We start from the raw sequence: 23,583 nt of genomic DNA on the forward strand, positions 1-23,583 counted from the left end.
TCCAATCTCTGCCTTCACGATTCATGTTGTGTCCTCCTTTTCTCCATGTCATCTCCCTGTCTCACTCTTATAAGGACACTGTCATTGGATGTAGGATTTGCCTGGCTGATCCAGGATCATCTCCCCACCTCAAGGTGAGATACTTAACTCACACATCCACAAAGACCCCTTTCCCAATAAGGTACCATTCACAGGTTCCAAGGATTGAGATATGGACAGCTCTTTTGAGAGATCCCCATTCAACCCACTATAGGAAAAAATAGTAATAGATGAAATCAGAGGGGGCAATGGTTGATGGCAGGGGGTGGATGGAGGAATGCAAGTAGGAACCTTGTCAATCACTGTGATAACTTTGGCTTTAGTTAGAGGAAGGTAGGGAGCCATTGTGGTGATAATCAGAGAAGTGACATAGATTCAACATGTTTAATAGGATCACTCTGGCTGCTGCCATGCAAAAAAGTTCCAATAGCATTTAATCCTTACATTGATACTTTGTTGGCTTAAGAGCATGCCAAATTTAGATCAGAAACGAAAAAGATGAGGAGAACCTGACATACAGTAGATCTTCAGAAAATATTTAATAATTAAATATTCCTTTACCTAACCATCCTGTTTTGAACCAAAATTAAATTTATCCTGTAAATATTTATCAATCATCTAATATACGCAAGATTCTGACTCTAAGAATTAAAGCAATCACATCCTACCTAATGTGGTATTGACTGACAACCTCTTTTTTTCTTTAAGATTTATATCATCTCTTTGTGTAAACAATAATTGAAGAATCTCAACTTAGTGGGACAAAGATGTGCTACCATTATATTCTTTGCCCTCATTTTTCAGCCACCCTACCTTGAATCCCTTTCTGGCTCTTTAACAATATCTCGGACAGAATGTATAACTATGTAGTCACTTTCCATAATTGTAAATCTCTCCATTTTAAAATTCTTGTCCTGGTTCTATCAAAATTTCATATCCTACCAAGCACAGACTTGAGATGCAACTTTTATTACTTAGAGCTCTCTACAAATGTTTCCCCCACAGTGAGGCTAAGCTATGCTAGCATTAAAGGCACAGTGGTCTTAGGTAACAGGTTGCCTGTCAACAAGGGACAGGCAGCCAGGTGCGGTGGCACATGCCTGTAATTCCAGCACTTTGGGAGGCTGAGGTGGATTGCTTGAGCTCAGGAGTTTGAGATCAGCCTGGGCAACACGGTGAAACCTCATCTCTACAAAAAAATGCAAAAATTAGCTGGGTGTGGTGGCCTGGACCTGTAGTCCCAGCTGCTCAGGAGGCTGAGGTGAGAAGATCACTTGAGCCCTGGAGTTCAAGGCTGCAGGGAGCCAAGGTTGCGCCACTGCACTACAGCCTGGGTGACAGAGTGAGACTCTGTCTCAAAAACAAAAACACAAAATGAAACACACATACACATGCACACAACACACACACACACAAAGACAAACAGGTGACAGGTAAGGGTCCCTGGTCTAGCTCCAGTTCCATCTGCTGCGAGCCTCTGCAAATACGGTAATCTGCACTGGTGAATTAACAGGCATGTTTTCTTCGGGAAGGTAGTAAAGTCTCGCCCCCATTTGTTTCCGAGGATTCATTTACAAAAGGACAGCCATGTCTCCCTTTTAGATCTGCCAGTGTTCCATGACCCAATCCCCTCTTTGGATAGGCCAGCACCTCAGTTGGCCCAGCATCTACCTGAGCAACCCAGTGGTGCCTGCCTTCTACTCTGACATTCATGGTCATTTATAGGAACCAGGGTACCTGCTGAGGTTGGTTCTTCTGGGCTTCTTCAAAGGGCTACCGAAAAGGCGGGATAATGTAGAAAAGTTGTTTTCATCTTTTTTCCCAGGAACACTCCTCCTCTTCAGTGACTTCTTGCTCTGCTACTACAGGCTTCTCCAACAAGCCTCCCCTGCCCCAACCTACACTCAGGAATGCAAAGATGAGAATCAAGCACTCTTGGGCACTCATGTATGATTCCAAACTCCACAGAGCACATGGGAAGCTCTCCAAAAGCAATTGTACCTCCCTGCACTCGCAGATCGTGACAGTGCCTGCATCAGCTTGCAGGTTCTACAGCTTCGTAGCATCAAGCTGGGGAACAAGATGCCAGTGTCATTTTGTGGAAAGCATCCCCCGAGGGACGTGACTTTCAAGGCAGTGGGAGTAATTACTCCAGAAGAGGGAAGAAGAAAGCATCTCAACACTCCTCATTTCATCTGTTGATCTTTATCCTCATGAATCCTCTCCCTTTGCAGTTTGGGGGCATGGAGGTATGGTTTGGTGAGGTAGGAAATGTTCTGCTGCTGCCTCTCAGTAATGTGGATATGGGGAGCATCTGTCCCCAAACGTCAGCCTTCCTGCTTAGGCCTTAGCTGTTTATTCCAGGGAAATACGAAAAGTTTCACTCAACATCTGCTGCACTCCTGAACTTCAATTACATTACTGCAGATAGGACTCCCTGAGAGATGGCTTCTAGAGTCATTTTTTCCCTAAGCAGGATAGAAATTACTAACTAGTATTCTAGGCCTCTGCATGTGAAACACTCCAGATTTTAATGTAATTCCTGTTGATTTATTTTTATCCTGACACATCTTATTTAACAACTATTAAAGCAATCATCTTTGGCGAATGGAAGGGTATCATGGCTAACTTTTTAAAGTATTAGCACACAAATCTCTTGAACTGGGAATTAATCTTAAAGATAAAAAGAACTCTTGATAACTTTAGGCATTTCGAAACCTATCAGGAAAGAGAAAAATTGGAGAGCCAGATGAATTTAGCTCCTCCTGGACTCATTTTATCTCAGAGCAAATTACGCTGCTAGCCAAGCTAAACTGTTGGGCCTCATATAGATGGCACTGGAGAGTAAGGCTTAAACCTTCTAGACTTTCAGAAGTCACTAAGGTTGGTCCTATTCTTAAATGATAATGAAGCTTACAATAAAATAATAAAACCACAAACAGCAAAATGCCCATAAAAATATAAATGGCAGAGTAAAGCTTTAGGAAAATATAATACTAGAAAGTGGGGCTAATGGGAAAGGTTTTAACTCTAGAGAGAAGAACTTCTCAGGACACCCACCCCACAGTACATAGATTTTTGCAGCATATGTGAAATGCAACCAGAGAGGGTGAAATGAACAACGGAATGAGAATCAAGAGTCCTGGGTAAAGCCCAGACTCCCATGAACTAGAGCCACCATTGGTCTGTGCCTCAGCTTTTCCATTTAAACCACTCATAGGCCAATGAGGATAGAACAATTTTTGTTTCAAAAAGGTTCTTGCTCCACAGCTCAGGCTAGAGTGCAGTGGTGCAATCATAGCTTACTATAACCTTGAACGCCTGGGCTAAAGCAATCCTCCTACCTCAGCCTCCCAAGTAGTTAGGACTACAGATGCATGCCATCACGCCTAGCCAATAAATTTTTCTTGTAGAAAAGGGTCTAGCTATGCTGCCTAGTCTGGTCTCAAACTCCTGGCTTCAAGTTATCCTCCTGCTTCAGCCTCCCAAAACTCTGGGATTACAGGTGTGCACCACTGTGCCTGTCTGAAACAAAATATTGACTCCAATAATGCATTGTTAGTCATAAAATATAATTTTAATTATTTTAAATTATTTTAATGTAAGATATTAGTTATATGTGTATAAATATACTCTCCACTGCCACAGTTACCCCAAACACATATATAAAAGGGAAAGAAAGAACATTGCCTCAGTATCCCCCATGCTACAAGTAAGCTTTCCCTTAAACCAGTGTTAGGAGGCTAAGTTCAGTGTGAGGAAGATGACCATTTGATACAAAGAAAGAGTTCTGCTGGTTTTAATTCATCAGCAAGTCTACAACCATGCTTAACTTAATGGTCTTGAAGAACAAAAAACATGCTTGGTCTTAGGGATATAAAGGAGCTTCTTCCATCTGTTTTTCTCCCTCTAAAATCTGGGCTGCTACAGAGACCATGTGCACTGGCATGTCCATTCCTGTTATGAAAATATTGAAATACAGAAGTATTACTTACTACCCTTGCGTACTGCTCACCATCTCTTTGCTTCCTTCCCTGGGACTCTCCAGACATCCCCACAATGCAGAAATTAATATGTTGATGTCTGGCACAGCAGAGAGCTTTCAGGAACCACCTTTGATATTGGTCAGTACCATGTGTCATACTAATTGTTACAAATAAACATAACTAACTCCACTGCCTAAGACTTATCCACCCATATCCTGACCCCCAACTGCAGATAGATATAAGCTAAACCAAGGCTCCTGAAATATATTTAAAGCCTATAGTAGAAGTCTCATAAAGATAGTTTAGATTGCAAACCACTTCAGGTATCTGGTATTGTAGAGGTTTTTAAGGATAAGTCCAACTTAGGATTTGTGCCCAGAAGCTATTTGCAAATTTATGGTTATTTTTTCAGTTAATTAGTTTGAGAAAGGAAATGGCAGCTAAGTAAATAAATTAGATCATTAATTTGCAATAAATATAAATTAATTATGCTAATTCTAAGAGTTGAACACATATACAAATTATGTATATATAATAAAAATAAGGAATATACATAAGACTCTATTAGAAGAAAGCTATCTTGACTGTTGTAAAAACTCCACGTATATGTACTCAGTAGATTTTAACAGTCTTGATACGTGCATGAAAATATAAAAGAATCAGTAACTACCTACTGATGTTCAAACAAACCTATTTTCATTCCAAATGGAAATTAGAATATATTTTGCATTGAGTTAATTACATGACACTTCTCATAAATAATGATGTATTATTATTCCATTCATTACTTATAATTATATTCCTTAGCAAGTGCGAGGCCGGCAACACCATGACCAGTCTTTTCCTGTTCCTTAAAATCTGATGACTTGCATGGAAAGCAGGTCAAAAATATGCCCAGAATGTAATGAACAGAGTTCAGTAATTGTTAATCATGATAGTTTAAAACTATCTGAAAAAGTTACTGTGGAAATAAATAGAAATTTTGAACAGCTTTCCACATTACAGGATACCCATGATAGCAATATGAGAAATATTCAAAGTGTTATCTAGATATATATAATTATCATTCTACCATTTGCTAGAAATGGAGAAAGAACATCCCTAATATCCCTCTCCCCCAACACACACCTACATTAACAGACTTATATTCTGTGTAGATCCGCAGATTGTAAAGATATGCATTTCTGGTTGTAAAAGTGACTCTACAGCCTTTATGCAATTCTGAGAAATGTACCTGATGAAAATGACAGTTGAATTTTTATCCTGTAATGCATAATCAGGTCAGGCCAACACACCCCATCCCATTCACAGCAGGGTAACTCTAGTGTGGAAGACAGGTCAAGATCAAGGAAAGACAGTTAAAACCGTCATTAAGCAACAGTGACCTGGTGAACCACAAGGCTACTTTGTACGTGCATATCCTCACCAAAGAGCAGGCAGTAAGGAGCCAGAAGAGTCAAGGAAGAGAAGGCAGATAGCAGGAAGTAGTCCAGATGAGGTCTAGAGACCAACACGTACATGCCTCAGGAACAGTGTTTCATGGGTATGTCACCTTCCTTTTGAAGGGGCCAGGGCAAAATGTAGAAAGTCCATGCATTTTTCTCCATCCAATTTCAAACCTTCCTTGCACACATACAAAGTACCTACTTAATTCCTTCAGCATCAGGTTACAACAATCCATCATTCTGTCTATGATAAAAAATAAAGATGTCAGTCTCGGCTCCAGGAACAAAAAATAAACTTGAGAGAGGAAGAGACTGGCATGGAGGGCTTCCCCTTCCCCTCTAGTGCCCATGACAGTTACTGCCTTCTGACCCCACGTGCAGCCTGAGTCCTCAACCTTGGCAGCTCACTACCAACTGATTAGCTGGTATGTGAGATAAAATGACTTTGTTTTCTGCATTGTAATTCTTTAGATGGCAAGTCAAGATGGATGATGGTCACACAAAGTTTGTCTTACAATGAGAGTTGGCAGGATTCTCTGTGGTGGATTTTAGACATTGAAAAAAGATGTTTGTCAATTTCGAATGATGAAAGCATCCAATAACTTCCTTTGTTCCCATTGGCCAATACTATCAGAAGCTGCTTCTAGCTGGTGGCCATGTACTCTAATAACCCAAGGGTAGGTGCACATTCATATGGAAACCTTTCCCACAGAAGTAGGAAAAAGAAAGCTCCAACTTCACAATCACTGCTAAATGCATGTCTTTGAACACAACAATCTGCCAAATGAAGTCAAGAAAAAATGTGACCACAAGAAAACCAACTTGCCCCATTACAACTACAGCAAGATTGTCTTTGAACATTTCTCCTCCAAAAGCTTAAGCTGACTGATATACAACAAGCATGCACAGAGCAAAGACAAGACATGTGCTTAGGGCAATTTTCAGAGCAAAAACCTATCTTTAGCAATAAAGATATTAAAATAGTGCTTGTGCTCATTTTACTTGTACAGGAAGGTTTAAAAAGAAACTCTTTAGAGAAATGGAAGATCACTAATAACTGCAGCTTCCTGAACAATTAAAGGAATTCACAAGATTACAACCCACTGAGGAAATGACAAATATTTCTGATTTTTATGGAAGGACTAAAAGGGCGCTTTTATCTATAGCATCTATTTGGTAAGAATCACTGCTAAGTAATGAAGCTATTTTTATTATTTTTCCACTTATTTCAGGAGCACTCAACATGGTAACGGTCTGAGAACTGCGGAAACTTAACATTGCTCTTTGGAAAGTTAATATTCTGTATTAAAAGACAGTTGTCAGAGTTTTATTTTCTCCCTTTTGAAGTTGGATCTTGGAGCACAGTTTGCATTGTAGCAAACTTTTTATTTCTAATATGTCAGCAGAAATGTTCTTTAAGTTACCTAGTCTAATTCTCTCACAAATATACTTTGTAAGGCTGTCCCTCCATGCATCATCCTAATGTTGTTTGGCCCTGGTAACATTCTGCGTGTGATGGTCTTGGTTGGAAAAATCTGCTCTTTTTAATAACTGATTCAATAAACTCTTGAGGAATGATTTGTAATATACAGTATGATCCGTGAGCAAGGTTTCTGTCTGTCATCACACACCCTATTCAATTCATCCACAAATGTTGCTGTGTCTCCTTCATGTTGCAGCTCCTTATGCCATTCAGAATAGCAATGCAGAGATCAATACACTCTCTGCTGAAAACAACACAATATAACAAATGAATAATTTTATTTACAACAAAAGCCCCAGTCTTCAAATGGATACCACTGATGTTTAAATTCATTTTCGGCCGGGCGCGGTGGCTCAAGCCTGTAATCCCAGCACTTTGGGAGGCCGAGACGGCGGATCACAAGGTCAGGAGATCGAGACCATCCTGACTAACACAGTGAAACCCCGTCTCTACTAAAAAATACAAAAAAATCTAGCCGGGCGAGGTGGCGGCGCCTGTAGTCCCAGCTACTCGGGAGGCTGAGGCAGGAGAATGGCGTGAACCCGGGAGGTGGAGCTTGCAGTGAGCTGAGATCCGGCCACTGCACTCCAGCCCGGGCGACAGAGCGAGACTCCGTCTCAAAAAATAAATAAATAAATAAATAAATAAATTCATTTTCATGCTCAACTCAAGAAGAGAGATAGACACAGCACAAAGCAAAGGGAGGAGGGGTAAGGACAAGTATTAGCCATAATGGTTCAAATTTATTTAAGCCATGAACAATAGCTGGGCTGCACTGAGACACACGAATAAAATGTTTGCTGCAGAATTCTGAATGTGTACTCTTCAAAATGATTCTATCACCAAGAAACTCTGAAAAGCATTTTCCAGTAACAAGAAATTAATGGATTAAAGACATTCTGACATATTATTCTAAGTGTTGCACCACAGAAGCCAAAGCCTGTTCAATAGGCTTTAAACAGTGCTGGCAAGGAACAGAAGTGTTTGCTTCAGGTGGGAACAAGGAGGGACTGAAGTGGCTGTTCTGAGAATGAAGCAAACCATCCTGTTTCAAAAGCATATCTTTGGCCCCTGATTTGACAGCTCTTTTTCTTTCTCTGAAAGCTATGAAAAAGTCAGTGAGCAAAGTCATAAGAAATAAGTGTTGGTGGGGGGCAGCAAAATGTTATAAGAGCCACAAGTTCAAAGATGACATTTACAAGTCTCTCATGAATGGCACACTCCCCAAAGGGCACCTGAATGCCATTTTTAAGAAGAATTCGTCAAACATACAAAACAAAATGTTCCATTTTACATAAAGACGCCAATATACTGCCCTTAAAACACACATTGGTCCATTCACAAATTAACATGTAAAGAAATGGCAAAGAATCTTTTCCCATCTGCCATCAATTCATTCACTGCTTTTAGATTTAACTCCCTATACTCACACACTTGTAAACAGAATTGTAATGGACAAAGGATGAGGGGGAAGCTGGGAAAACCCAGCTTGGACATGATACTGAAACATCTGGAAAAAAAGTGGTGACAAGACTTGGCCTTGTGCATGGGAATAGAGAAGAGGTGGGATTTCAGCACACCCTGTCTCCCTATTCTGTTAACTGGAACAATGCATATGCTCCTGATGTTTCCAGTCTCACTTTAGATTCAGTGAACATAGTACATTTGGATGCTAAGAAAAAAGAGATGTGCAAGAGCAGGTCCCGTCCATAGGAAGGAAAGACTCGGTGCAGAGAGAAATAGGGATGCACATACTTCAGATATGAGGCAGACTGGACTATGTGTTTGGTCATGGTACCTGGAACGAAGTATGAGCTCAGTAATAAAGTGTTGAATGAATCAACATGTGAATAAGGAAGTGAGTGTCACAAACAAAGAGGAAAGGGTTTTTTGGTTTTGTTTTTGTTTTTCTCCCTAGGAGGGTGGGACAGTTATCAAAGCATTTCAGTTGAAATGAAAAGGATGGGGAGAATCTCCAGCTGAGGCGAGAGGCAGGAGAAAGTATGGTAAAGGGATAGTACAACACATATTCAGGAAACAGCCGGAAAGAGGGGAGACTGAGCCAGTACAATGAAGGTCCTTAAAAACTATTCTAAGGAATTTGGACTTTATCCTCAAAAAACAGACATTCATTATTGGTTTATTCACAAGGAAGAGAAGAATGATATGGTCAGGGCTGTGGTTCAGATAAAGTTATAGGCTGATTGGAAAAGCCCAGAGGCAGGGAGACATCATAAATCTACATGAACCATACCTAAGGGCTAGACTAGGGCAGGCAGGATAGAACACTGGAGGAAGATAAAAGCCCACTCCAGACATCTCACCGTTTATTTATGAAATGTTAGTGGACAGAGCTATCCACATCTTCCATTCTCAAATCTCAGGACAAAAGACTAGAGCTTTCTGCAAGCAAATGAGTACCTTATTAAGATGTGTCTCCCAGTTGTAACACGGCAGAGTTTATAAAGGTAAAGTAAAATAAAAAGTTACAAAATCATCACATAAGAAGGATTGTCTGAATACATTGTCTACTGGCCTGAGACTGTTTTAAATAGTGCAGATGTTAATTAGCCTTACAGAGTATACTGATTTTAAAAATGCTCCGGTTCTCATTGTTCTTATAATCAGAAAAGGTTGGATCCTTCTTGCTACCTTCCAAACAAACTGAAGTGTGTTAATTTTAATAAAATATTCTCCAAGTATTTACTCAAATATATAGTAACTGAACAGGGTTCATTTCCCTAATGGCGACACCAGTGCCATCCAGAAAGAAACTAGTTGGTATTCACTACTTGTGCACTATTCACTACAGATATTTTCCTAGATATAGACATTTCCACTTTTCTTAAGTTCAAACTCACATAACGCCCTGGTTTTATACATCACATCTTCTGAGTTTGTTAAAAAGTCTGAAAAATCAAGTTACTCTCAAGATATGAGTAAAAAAACTACAAAGAGGAGTTCATTCCATTATTAACCATTTTAAAAAGTGGCCAACATGGCGAAACCACATCTCTACTAAAAATACAAAAATTAGCTCGGGGTGGTAGCGCCTGCCAGTGGTACCAGCTACTTGGGAGGCTGTGGCACAAGAATCGCTTGAACCCGGGAGGCAGAGATTGTACTGAGCCAAGATCGCGCCACTGCAACCTAGCCTGGGCTACAGAGTGAGACTCTGCCTCAAAAGGAGAAAAAAAAAGGGTAGTGCATCTGAGACCTCTCATTTTCATAGGAATGAGAGTGAATTTAGACAAACAGAGCTTGTCTAAATTCACATTTTCATCCCAGGTCCCTTTATTTCTTTTCTAAAAGTCAATTAAAGCTGGCACATAGAGAGAGATGGCATTTAAATCATATTCTTTTAACACCTTAATTTACAGATATTTTGCTTTTAAAAACCCCAAAGGAAAAAGCCCACCACAAACATACAGCAAAATAAAATGTTACTTCAAGAAATTCAGGTCTTTTAAAAGAATTCAATACACGATTGGCATTAAACTTAAAAAACTGTTCTGTTTTCTAGGGTCTTTCTAAATCATTCCAGTACTTTTTTCAATAAACAGAAGAAAATAGTTTTCTAATATTATTTAGACTCATTTTATACATTTAAAAGAAGAATTTTAAATATTAAGAAAAACTTACATATTTACTAGATTATTGCTTATTGGTTTTCTAATACAATTTATTTGACTAGAATTTGGATTCCAGAAATTTAGGAGTCTATAATACAATCACAATTATCTTTTGGTACACATTTTTCTTATTTGTATTTTTTTTTTCAGCATACAATAGTTACATGGCTAGAAAGGAAGATTATTCATGAAGTTCTCAAGCACTTTCCACATTTTCACTGAAAAAAAAAAATGTAGCTTACTCTGAAAAACCTCTTGGCATATTTGTACATTCAGAATTACTAAGAAATTCATTTCAAAGCAAAATCATGTCTCAGTGTGGAAAATACTTATTATCTGAAAATATCAAATTTTATTCTGTTGCCTTCTGAGTAGTAAACTAAGTTAAGGATGAAGAGAAAAACATCCTGAAGAGTCAGTGCAAAATTCATATGCACACAATCAGGGGTGATGCTTTCAACAACATAAAAACAACTCCCCAAGCATTTCACCAATACTTGTTATTCCCACCAGAAGAATAAAGCTCCTGCTGAAGTCTATAGGAGGAAAGACCGCAACTCAGTGGTCAGAGGGAAATAAAACAACGCTACGCACCAATGACACTGGCCAATGATCTACAAGCTGGTATTTTTCCTAAGAGAAAATGTTATTTCAGGTCCTAGTTTTTTTTTTTTTTTAAAGTAAGTATATTTATATATATAAATTTAAATAAAACGCACAACTGGAATGATCTCCAAGAGGTAAAGCAACAAAGTCAGTCTCAAATCCACGCCTATCTTGCTTCCACATCACAAAGGCACCACCCAATCTACTATTAAAATTCACAACAGATAAGTTGAAAACCAAGTGCCCGTGATATTCACTGGGCTCATTTCAGAAGCACCTATTTATTTACTCAGCTATGATAGTGAAAAGGTCAAGCAAAAATTCACCTCCAAAGCCACGGTTGCTAAGCAACTCTCTTCAGAAGTTCTGCAACATTGATCAAGCATATTACTGGTGCCACCAACTGGATTCAGAATAAATGTGTGTAACATCTTACCTGGTGTCTCCAAAATGGGAGGGAAATGGATTCTTTCTTTACCTTTTTGGACAGACTGGAGGCCAATCTTATATTTATATTCATTTGGCTGGTTAGGCTCAGAAGACTTTTATTTTTCCTCTCCAGATAAAAAAGGATACGTCCTGGTACCACAGGTTTCCTATTCACAAGAGCGAAGGACAGTTCTGTTTTGAGAAACACCACAGAGGGCTTGATGAGATGTTGGCCAAATCTGAACGACATGTCCTCACAGCTGAAGTCTAAAAGACAATGGATAGAATTCAAATAAGAAACTCAGCTCATATACCACCTTAAAGAAAGCAAATTCCATTACTACAGATTCTTAGTTGCAGAGAGGATGCCATTGAAATTGTTCCTTATTGAATGTTTATCAAGATGCATTCTGGGCAAGTCTTTCTAAAATACTCCACTCTCCCTACCAGTGTTTCCTTGATTAGAGTTAGCAATTTTCAAGCAGAAGTTTGCACTTGGACAACAAAACAGCCTTTCCCCTTTACTCCCTCTGCACTTCACGGTGCCACCTTAACTCAGATCCACAAGGCCCTATTTGTCAGGTACTTATTTTTACCCATCTATTTTGTCATCTCTGCTAAGCTGAAAATTTTCATTAAGTATTAACTATAAACCTTCTAATTCTTAAATGCTTCTCTCAAATGGTTTTGTGTTCATATAATAGCAATTTACAGCAAGTGCAAACACTGTCTGACCTTACCTACAATTACAAAAACATGAGCACCCCCAGAGAACTATTCTAGCAAAATCTCCAAAATTAAGGAGAAAAAAATAATTTTTAAAAAGGAAGGAAGGAGCAAAACGGAGTCCAAAACTAGAACAATTCCTGGTTGTAATAGGGCCACAAAGCAGCAAGGTACCTGAAATGTTCTGCGTCCTCCTTTTGAGGGAACGCCACGGGAGGCTGGGGGCAGGAAAGGGAGGCTGAAGGGAATTTGGCACATGGCATAGCTGAGACAAGCCAAATCCATCTAGCACCAAGGAATGACTTTTTAATCAGGTAGATGCCAATACACAACAAAGTTACTTTGTGAATGACTAAGACGCACTTTGTGAGTGACTAAAAAACACCATCCCTAGAAAACGATTTCATTTTTCTAACTCAGGAACAGCTTAGTACAAAATTGATGAACATGGATCACTCTATGGAAAAACAGAGAAAAGATTATAAAAAGGATGAAATTAGAAAATAGTTGGCTATTTATTATACTGTAAAATATGTATTTGGTTTTCAAACCCCATTTCCTGGCATGCAACTCCTAAAATCCTTAGAAACTCCAAAGTGATGTCTTTTTCTATGCTAATGATTAACTGGTGGCTAGCAGCCTCTAAGAGTCTAGGTAGCTTCAGGATGGGACTGGTCACAAGAAGGACCAATGCAGGATTACAGGACTGGAACTTTCAGCCCCACTCCCCAATCTCCCAGGAGGAGAGAGGGGCTGAAGGTGAAGTTGATCACCAATGGTCAACAGTTTAATCGGTCATGTTTACATAATGAAGCCTCTGTAAAAACCCAGAAGAACAGGTTTACGAGCTTCTGGATAGCTGAACACAGAGGTTCCTGGAGGATGACTCGCCCTGGGAGAGCCCTGGGAGAGCATGGAAGCTCCGTGCTCTTTCCTCCATACCTCACCTTATGCATCTTTTCATCAGTATCCTTTGTAATATTTGCTGTAATAAACTGGTAAACCTAAGTATTTCCCTGAATTCTTCCAGCTGCTCAAGCAAATTGATTGAACTCAAAGAAGGGACCATGGGGTCCCTGATTTACAGTCAGTCAGTTGGAAGTTCCAGAGGCCCAGACTTCCAACTGGTATCTGAAAGTCAGGGGCCAGTCTCACGGCACCGACCCCTCAACCTGTGGAATCTGAGGCTATCTCCAGGTACATAACATCCAAATTCTTCTGAACTGAATCAAAGGACATCCAGCTGGTGTCCGCTGCTTGGTGTGTTGGCGGGGGGATCCCACACATTTGGTCACAGTAGTAGTCTTTGTTGATTGTTGTCATTGGTGTGAAAGCAGAGGAAAAACATGTTGAGTGTATTTTTTTTTCCTTAGACTATTTTATAAAGCACGTGAATAATGCATGATTGTTAAATAATTCTAATATTCTCAATGACACACAAGACAGAGAACTGTACAAATGTCATTTACTGTGGAAGAACCCATATAGCCAGAACTGTACACATTTCAGGTACTAAAGAAATAAGATGGGAAGGTTTGCCCCAGTGGTACAGATAATGGTTTTTAGAACATTTACAACCAGCTCATTAAAAACCCAACAGTTCTCAAAGGGAGGTTCCTCCACAATAGCATCAACTTCACTTGGGAACTTATTAGAAATTTTGAGGCCCCACCCCAGACCTACTGAACCAGAAACTTTGGGACAAGGGCCCAGCAATCAAGGCTTCCATAGTTGTCCAGGTGATTCAGAACCACTGACCAAACCCAACTATCCTCCCAATCCTTGGGCCTTTTTCTACAGAATTCCTGCCAAATGGCTGGCTAGTGTATGCTTGAATATGTTCAGTGATGGGGAGTTCATTACCCATTCCTCCTAAGATAGTCAGCTCTACAAATAACATAGTTGCTGTTTACACCAAGTCTATCTGTTTTTCATGACTTTATTCCTTGCAATCATATAAAACAAGTATCATGCAAGTGGCAGTGCTTCACATATTTAGAGTTAGCTATTTTTCATTTTTTCTTGTTTTTCTAGAATAAAGATGGCAAATCACATCAACTATTCTACAAACAGCATTGATTCAAGTGACCTGTGGTTATTTCCCTCCCCAGAATCTACTTCCTTATAGTCTTAACCATACCACTTTGATTTTTTTGCTTTTAGTAACACCTCACCATATTCTACATGTGGGACTATTCCTACTACCTGGTTCTAGTGATGGGCATGTGACCCAGGCACCCATAGTCCTTTGACATATGATTGGTTCGGGAGTGGACACAGGACACAAAATGAACCAATCAAAGGCAAAGACATCCTTCAGAGTAATACTGCTGATAGTAACAAGGCCACTTTCTTTCAGTTGAATTGCCAAACTGGTAGACTATGAACCTGAAACAGCTACGAGTTTTCCTAAAAAAGAGCTGGCTTGATATGAGAGCCAACACTGAGGCAAAGACAGTGAAGATATAGAGACCCATACCTGAAGATACTTTCTGAGCACCTGGATCTAACATTGCCAAAAAAGTAATGTCCCAGAAGTTTATTTCTCCTTCAGGATAACGGAACAGAATTGACTTAGCCCAGGCTGTAGTTGATGAGCTACATTATCATGGGCCCATGAAAGGCTCTTCTTTTTCTTTTCACTTTTCTTATCCTTTTCCTTTTTGTCCTCTATGTCCAGTCCCATTCCCTCCCTTCCCACCCCAGAAATTCACTTTTTCATAATTAATGTATTATTCAGAATCCTCTTTACATGTTTGTGTACATACATTTTTGTCAAAAATACATAGGGCTCTTATTCGTGGTTTTAAAATTTGTATGTAACTTGTAGCTTTTAAGTCTCATTCTTCTGTATTCTCTCAACAGTGTTTTAGAAACTCATCCATGGTGCTATAAACAACTCCTTCACTGCAATCCACTGTAGTATTCCTTGCCCATTCCTCTAGTGCTATAGAGCTAGCTTGATTACAACCTTTTACCACAAGTTACACTGTGACTACCATTCTCATACATGGTTTCCCTGGATTCCGATCCTAGCATCCCATTGTTGGGATTCAGGTCAGATACTTAGATTTTCTAAAATATATGCACCGGCTTGCATGCCCAGCAGCAATACATGAGGATTTCTATTTTCCTACATCCTTACCAGCACTTGATAGTACTTCCTGCTTTCCAAGCCTTTAATTATTGAATGGTAAAATGGCGTCTCTTCCTTTTACTTCATTTGTCTCTAATAGTGATGTGTGTGTATATGCATGTTTCTCTTCCTAAAAAATTGCCAATTTATATACTTTGTCCTCTTTTATATTGCTCTCCTCCCTTCAATTTTCTAATTTTGTAGAGTCCCTTGTATATTCTAAATATTGATCATGGTCTATTAAACACAATAATTATATTTTCACCATCTGTTAATTTCTCTGTTGTTCCCTCCATTGAACAGAAATCATTCATTTTGATGTATTCCAAGTCCATCAATTTTCTTTTTATAGTTTGTGCTCTGCAAATCTCTCAGAACAAATCCCTCTCTACCATAAGGTTGCAAATATATATATTTCTGTATTTTCTTCTATTGACTTTATATTTTCACCCTTAACATTTAGGTATTTACTCCACTTGGAGCTTTGTTTATAGTATGAAATACAGAAACAGCTTCATTTTTCTTTTTGTGAGCCAATTTTCCTAGTACCGATTCCTGGGAATGATTACAGTTTTAAGTTCCCATATACACACAGGAATAAGTCTAGATGCCTTTCTATTCTGCGTAAGAGCCAGATGCTGTAGAACAGAGGTCACACTTTTTTTTTTTCTCTCTTTTCTGTAAAGGACCAGACACAGCAGGCCACACAGTGTCTGTTGCAATTACTCAACTTTGTCATGGCAACATGAAAGCAGTATGAGCAGGTGTGGCTGTGCCCCAGTAAAACTTTATTTGAAAAAACAGGCAGCAGCCCAGATTTGGTTTATAGGGGGAGTTTGCCAACTCCTGCTGTATATTGCTAACGTCTAAAGAAAAAACAGAGATCCTCTTTCTGTATTTATTATCCCATATAAATTTTAGCCTCCACTCTGCCCCTTTCAAAAAAAAATTCTAAGATGCTGATTAGACTGAATTTAAATTGTAAGAGGGGTGAAGGGAATGTGACATCTTCACAATATTCAATGAAGCCATTTATGAATGCTGCATTTATGCTCTTTAATACCATAATAAAACTCTTGTAATAGAGTTTTAAATTTCCCTTATATGTTTTATGCATTCTATCTTAGATTCATTCCTAGATAGCTTTTAGTTTATGTCACTATTATAAATGGTATCTTATTATTGCCATAGTTTATAATTAGTTACTCCTGATACAGTAGAAAGCTATTGATTTTTCTATGTTCTTATAGCTGGCAATCTAGCTGAACTCTTGCATTGCTTCTAATGGTTTCTGCTGATTCTTTTTTGTTGTCGTTTTGTTTTGTTTTGTTTTGTTTTTAGAGAGTTTTGCTCTGTCACCCAGGCTGGAGTGCAGTGGCCTGATCTTGGCTTACTGCAAGCTCCGCCTCCCGGGTTCAAGGGATTCTCCTGCCTCAGCCTCCAGAGTAGCTGGGACTACAGGTGCCCACCACCACGCCCAGCTAATTTTTGTGTGTATGTGTATTTTTAGAGAGACGGAGTTTCAACATGTTAGCCAGGACAGTCTTCATCTCCTGACCTCATGATCCGCGCGTCTTGGCCTCCCAAAGTGCTGGGATTACAGGCATGAGCCACCATGTCCAGCCTTCTCTTTGTTTTTATATATATATAATTTCACTTAGAAATAATGACAATCATATCTTTCATTGCAATTTTCCTACTTTTGTGTTTCTTTGTCGTACTGCATTGGTCAGGTATCTGGTAATGTGTTGAGAAGCAGAAGTAACACAGGCATCCTTGTCTTGTTCCTGACCTTAAGAGGGCTGAGTTTAAACATTTTTTTTGTATTACAAATTATGTCTACTCTAGGTTTTAAATAGGAGCCTTTAATCAAGCTAAAAATATCCCTTCTATTTCAAGTTTTCTAAGAGTTCACACCATTTCTTTTAAAAATTGGTTTCATGAAATGCTTTTCCTATATCACTGATGATGCAATTGCTTGTTCTGTGCCATTAGTGTGGTAAACTACATTAGCAAATTTAAAAATAATACTTCACTATTCTTTCCTTATTATGATTAATTCAACTCAGTCACAAAGTATTATTTTTTAACATACTGCTAGATTTGGATTCTTAGCCTTTTGAAAGTCATAAGTGAAGTTGGCCAATAATTTCTCAATTTTTTTTTGAGATGGAGTGTCACTCTGTTGTTCAGGCTGGACAGAGTGGCATGATCTGGGCTCACTGCAACCTCTGCCTCCCCGGTTCAAGCGATTCTCCTGCCTCAGCCTCCCGAGTAGCTGGGATTACAGGCACCCACCACCACACTTAGCTAATTTTTGTATTTTTAGTAGAGACAGCATTTTAACACATTGGCCAGGATGGTCTCGAACTCCTAACTTCAAGTAATCCATCCGCCTCAGCCTTCCAAAGTGCTGGGATTACAAGCATGAGCCACTGTGCCCAACCAACCTATCTAGTTTTTGTTATCAAGATCAAACATAATAGCTTGGTTTTTCTTTTTTGTTCCAAAGGGAGTTTATTAAACAAGCATTTTCTGTTTCATGAGAGTTAAACAAAACTCTTTTGTCAAACTGTGTCTTTTCTCCTGTGCCAAGAAGGACTAAGTTTTGATAATCATTACAATTTATTGTTTTCTGATTTACTTAAGATTTTTTTCTTGTGTCAGTGTCTTAGCCATATATCCTTTTCACATAATACTGGTAAAAACTTATATTCTTTTTACTGGAGTTAAAAATATAATCTATAATTATTTCTTTTACCTTTTTCGTATTGTGTTTATCGTGGTACATGGAGATGTTTTTTCTTCGTCTGTTATTCAAAAGTAAGACCTATCCTAGTAAGTTTTTCAAATAATGAACTTCTGTTTCTTCGGCTTTTATGAATTATTTTTACTTTATTACTGCATTTGTATTTCTTTCCTCTGTTTTCCTTTATTGTTTCTTTGGATTTACTATGTGGCAGTTTTTCTAGTTACTTGAGTCAAACCTTGGGCTTATAGGATTCCAGACTTTGTGTGTTTCTCTTGTGTAACAAAAGCTATATATTGCCTTGAAAGTATTCCATTAGCTCTATCTCTCACCTACTGTGCTTTTATTATCACTCAGCTCTAAAACTTTGCTATTCTTGTTATTTCCTATTTAACCTGAGGGTTATTTCATAGTATGTCTTTTCATTTCCAGATATGTGGGATGTTTGTGCTATCTTTTTGTTAATAGTTTGATTTCATAGCACTGTTGTTAGAGAACCTCTATGCTGTTGATTTTGTAGAATTTGAGGCTTCCTGATTCATTGAAAGTTGAAGCTTGTGTCTAATCCACATGCCCTCTGAAATAAAGTATGCTCTGCTTTTGTTGAATAAGTTCTATATACATGAGAGATCAAATTGTTATCCAAATCTGTCTTTTTGTCTCATTGCTTCATTGGTTTCTGAGAGGACTGTGCTAAATTTCTAACTACATTTGCTAAATCAATGTCTAACACCATAAATCATTGTTTTCTGTACCTCAAAGCTACTTTATTACATGTGCATATGTTCATATTCATTTCACTCCCTTGGTCTTATTCCTTTTTCTTCTTTGTATTTGACAAGTATACATTTTTATACATTTTTCCATTGCCTTACTGTTCTCTTGAAATTTTTTATAAATAAAATACTATAGCATCTTGCTTTCTATCCATTAAAGAATCTGCTGGATAAGTTTAACCACTACACATTTACGCTGATTATTCTTTGAGCTTATTTCAGACATTTTATTTCATCTTTTCATTTGTTTCACTTCACTTTTTCTCCTGTCTACCTTCCACAGGTTAGGTCTGGTTTTTCTTTCCCCATGAGTACAAAAATTATACATTCTATTTTTATTTCAATAGTGGTTATTCTTATCCTATCCATAATAATGTTCAGTATTTTAAAGCAGATCAATATCTTTATCCTTAGTATATTCTTACCTCCTTTCATCTCTTCCAGATATCATATCCCATCTTCCCTATGTCCTAACTTCTATGAATTGATATTGTTATAATTTCAAATAATGATTTATATGCTTTTTTACCCACCATGCCTCTCCCCCCACTTACTCCAGTGATTGTATTTTCATTTATCTTGTTTACAAAGATGTAAGGACATGCCCTTCTCGCCAGGCAGCTGTGGGCTCCAGCACCACCTGCCTCTTTTGAATCTTACTTTCCCTTTCTGGCCTTTAGCCCTCCCTTTTCCTCAAAGCTCTGCTACACTTTTGAGTGGATAAAGAGTCTCAGTTCTGCCACTCTTTTCCTGATCTTCCAGGATTCACTGAACCTTCTAATCCTCAGATACCTCATTTGAAAATAGTAGATAATAAAGTATGGAAAGCATGTTTTCTTGTCTGCCACGTGATGTAGGTATCCTTAAATACTAATTTTTTTTCTTTCCCTATCCAAATCTAAGTGTATCTCTTTTTTAATTGTGGTAAAATTATCCCCATATACGCTGCTAATACACGTATTTCTTCAAGTTTTAATTTCAATGAAGAAGAAAAATATTCTAGGAACTCTAAAAGGGACAAAAGCATGAAAAAGATTAAAAGTCAAGAGTTTGATGGGAAAATTTGTTCATCTCCAGGATCTGAAACTGTCTGCAAGACTGAGATAAATATTACATACTTTTCTCTCACATGAAAATGGCAGAAACCAATTTTATTTTAAGCTAACGTAAAATTGCTAAATCTTTCTACCAAACAAAGACTAGATGTACCAGTATTCTGTGGAATTTTCAGGGGAAAATCATCTTCAGGGAACTGTTTCTTAGCAAATATGGAGATGGTAGCTTCTGTAATCCAGAGAAGCAAGTACTGGGTTAAGAAACTCAGTCCAAGGTTTAGACCCTTAGACTTGTTAGTGAGCATTAGCCAAGAAGGAAATCCAAGGAACTTGGTTTACTCTCGAAATGGTAATTGAGGCCGGGCGCGGTGGCTCAAGCCTGTAATCCCAGCACTTTGGGAGGCCGAGACGGGCGGATCACGAGGTCAGGAGATCGAGACCATCCTGGCTAACACGGTGAAACCCCGTCTCTACTAAAAATACAAAAACTAGCCGGGCGAGGTGGCGGGCGCCTGTAGTCCCAGCTACTCGGGAGGCTGAGGCAGGAGAATGGCGTAAACCCAGGAGGCGGAGCTTGCAGTGAGCTGAGATCCGGCCACTGCACTCCAGTCCGGGCGACAGAGCGAGACTCCGCCTCAAAAAAAAAAAAAAAAAAAAAAAGAAATGGTAATTGAACCCTACTCTCTCTTTATAAACAAACAAAAGTAGTAGATACATAAATGAAAACCGAGGTCTCACATTTCTAGACAATTACTTTTTTCTTTATATTTTTTGGTAATAACTTCTTTTATTTGGGACTAAAAACATATGATTTCAACATTCTTAAACGAGTCTCCATTTCCCACTTTTCAGCCATGAAATGTAGCCTCTTGCTACCTCTCTCTTATTGAGAGGTGACAACATGCTAGCAGCCCTCACTCTTGGCGCCTCCTCGTCCTCTGTGTCCACTCTGGTGGCGCTTGAGGAGCCCTTCAGCCTGCCACGGCACTGTGGGAGCCCCTCTCTGGGCTGGCTGAGGCTGGAGCCGGCTCTGTCTGGTTGCGGGGAGGTGTGGAGGGAGGGGCCCGGTTGGGAACTGTGGCTGTGCGCTGTGCTCGCAGGCCAGCTTGAGTTCTGGGTGGGCGTGGGCTCAGCGGGCCCCACACTTGCAGCAGCTGGCACTGCCGGCCCCGGCAGTGAGGGACTTAGCACCTGGGCCAGCAGCTGCAGAGGGTGCTCCAGGTCCCTAAGCAGTGCCGGCCCACCAGGCACTGAGCTCAAATTCTCACCAGGTGTCAGCTGCCTCCCTGCGGGGCAGGGCTCAGGACCTGCAGCCCTACCATGCCCAAGCCTCTCCGCCTGCCGTGGGCTCCTGCGCAGCCCCAGCCTCCCTGATGAGCGCCGCCCCCTGCTCTGCCACCCCGGGTCCCATCAACTGCCCAAGGGCTGAGGAGTGTGGGCGCAGGGCACAGGACTGGGGGGCAGCTCCCCCTGTGGCCCTGGTGTGGGATCCACTAGGTGAAGCCAGCTGGGTTCCTGGGTCTAGTGGAAATTTGGAGAGTCTTTATGTCTAGCTGAGGGATTGTGAATGCACTAATCAGCACTCTGTGTCTAGCTAGAGGATTGTAAACACACCAATCAGTACTCTGTGTCTAGCTCAAGGGTTGTAAATACACCAATCAGCACTCTGTCAAAATGGACCAATCAGCTCTCTGTAAAATGGACCAATCAGCAGGATGTGGGTAGGGTCAAATAAGGGAATAAGAGCAGGCTCCGGTTCCCTTCCACACTGTGGAACCTTTATTCTTTTGCTCTTTACAATAAATATTGGTGTTGCTCACTCTTTGGGTCTACACTGTCTTTATGAGCTGTAACACTCACCGCCAAGGTCTGCAGCTTCACTCCTGAAGCCACCGAGACCATGAACCCACTGGGAAGAATGAACAACTCCAGACACACTGCTTTTAAGAGCTGTAACACTCACTGCCAAGGTCTGCAGCTTCGCTCCTTAAGTCAGTGAGACCACGAACCCACCAGAAGGAAGAAACTGTGGACACATCTGAAGGAACAAACCCCGGACACACCATCTTTAAGAACTGCAACACTCACCAGCAGGGTGTGCGGCTTCATTCTTGAAGTCAGCGAGACCGAGAACTTGCCAATTCCAGACACATTATGACATATTTGTACTCTCTCGACCACCTATAAACCACCTTTACATCTCTATCTCCTGTAATTGTCACCAGCTGGTAACATAACACTTTTAGAGCTTAATATTTAAATAATAGAGAAGAAACAATGAAAAGATCTCTACTATCCTCTTGTGTGTGACTCAGTGGATGTGTTCAGTCATTTTCTTAACAGGGCTAGATAGGCAATCTAACTTGTAGTAGAATAAGTTTCAATGCCACAAAAGCAAATGCAGGGCCCCAAAATGTGCAATCTCCAAGCTGTGAACAGGAGCTGACAATAGCCCACCTCAGGGTAGGGCAGATTCTTTTTCCGGATTTGCTTTCAAATGTTACGTTAACATCCACCTAAAATAACTGCCAAATACTTCGAACCTTGCTCCAAAAAAATTCTAGAAGTTTGTAGCAGAAAAGAACCTAAGAGATCATGTATGTCTAGCCCTCTCATTTTAGAGATATCAAGTATGTCCAACAAGTGGCTTATTCAAACTTCTTCTGAAACTTAGGGGGTGTGATGGTTAATACTGAATGTCAACTTGATTGGATTGAAGGATACAAAGTATTAATCTTGGATGTATGTGTGCGGGTGTTGCCAAAAGAGATTAACATGAGTCGGTGGGCTGGGAAAGGCAGATCTACCCTTATTCTGGTGGGCACAATCTAGCTGCCAGTGAATATAAAGCAGGGAGAAAAAAAAACAAAAGAGAGAGATGGGCTTAGCCTCCCAGCCTACATCTTTCTCCTGTGCTGGATGCTTCCTGCCCTCAAACATCGGACTCTGAGTTCTTCAGTTTGGGGACTCAGACTGACTCTCCCTGCTCCTCAGCTTGCAGACAGCCTACTGTGGGACCTCGGGATCATGTAAGTTAATACTTAATAAACTCCCCTATATGTGTGTGTGTGTGTGTGTGTGTGTATATATATATGCATATATATGTGTGTGTGTGTGTGTGTATCAGTTCCCCCCCCCTTGAAGAAACCTCACTAATACAGTGGGTATCCTGGCTCTTTATAGAGGATATTATTTAAGGATTTCTTAAACTTGGGAATGTAAGACTTCAGGGCCCTGATTTGGGAAATACTGAATTAATAATAACTCTGTCACTTTAGGCAATCCCTTTGCACTAAAACCACGTAGCCATACTCTGTTATAAGATAGCAAGCAGCTGATTTAGAATATAAGCCTATATCTGTCATTTTCATATTATTTCATCAAATAGAGAACAATAAACATAAACTTTTTGAGAATATAAGGGCTCTTCAAAACCCACTGGCCAAAGTTTAAGAAACTCAGGACTTCAGCAATGCACCTAAGAAACCAAGCTCATGAAGACGTCAAATTTTAATCAACAG

The 23,583-nt window shown here is 39.7% G+C and overlaps 1 protein-coding gene across 1 annotated transcript in view; it reads right to left on the bottom strand.

The window, feature by feature from the left end:
• FHIT (fragile histidine triad diadenosine triphosphatase) overlaps positions 1 to 23,583 on the bottom strand; it is an 854,985-nt gene that overhangs the window by 805,540 nt on the left and 25,862 nt on the right. Inside the window, exon 2 of the mRNA XM_033210298.1 lies at positions 11,768 to 11,887. Coding sequence (XP_033066189.1) covers positions 11,768 to 11,870 — 103 coding nt within the window. The 5' untranslated portion in view covers positions 11,871 to 11,887. The remainder of the gene's footprint in view (positions 1 to 11,767; positions 11,888 to 23,583) is intronic.

Source organism: Trachypithecus francoisi, unplaced genomic scaffold, assembly GCF_009764315.1.
Source record: "Trachypithecus francoisi isolate TF-2019V2 unplaced genomic scaffold, Tfra_2.0 Lachesis_group0, whole genome shotgun sequence".
Lineage (NCBI taxonomy): Eukaryota > Metazoa > Chordata > Mammalia > Primates > Cercopithecidae > Trachypithecus > Trachypithecus francoisi.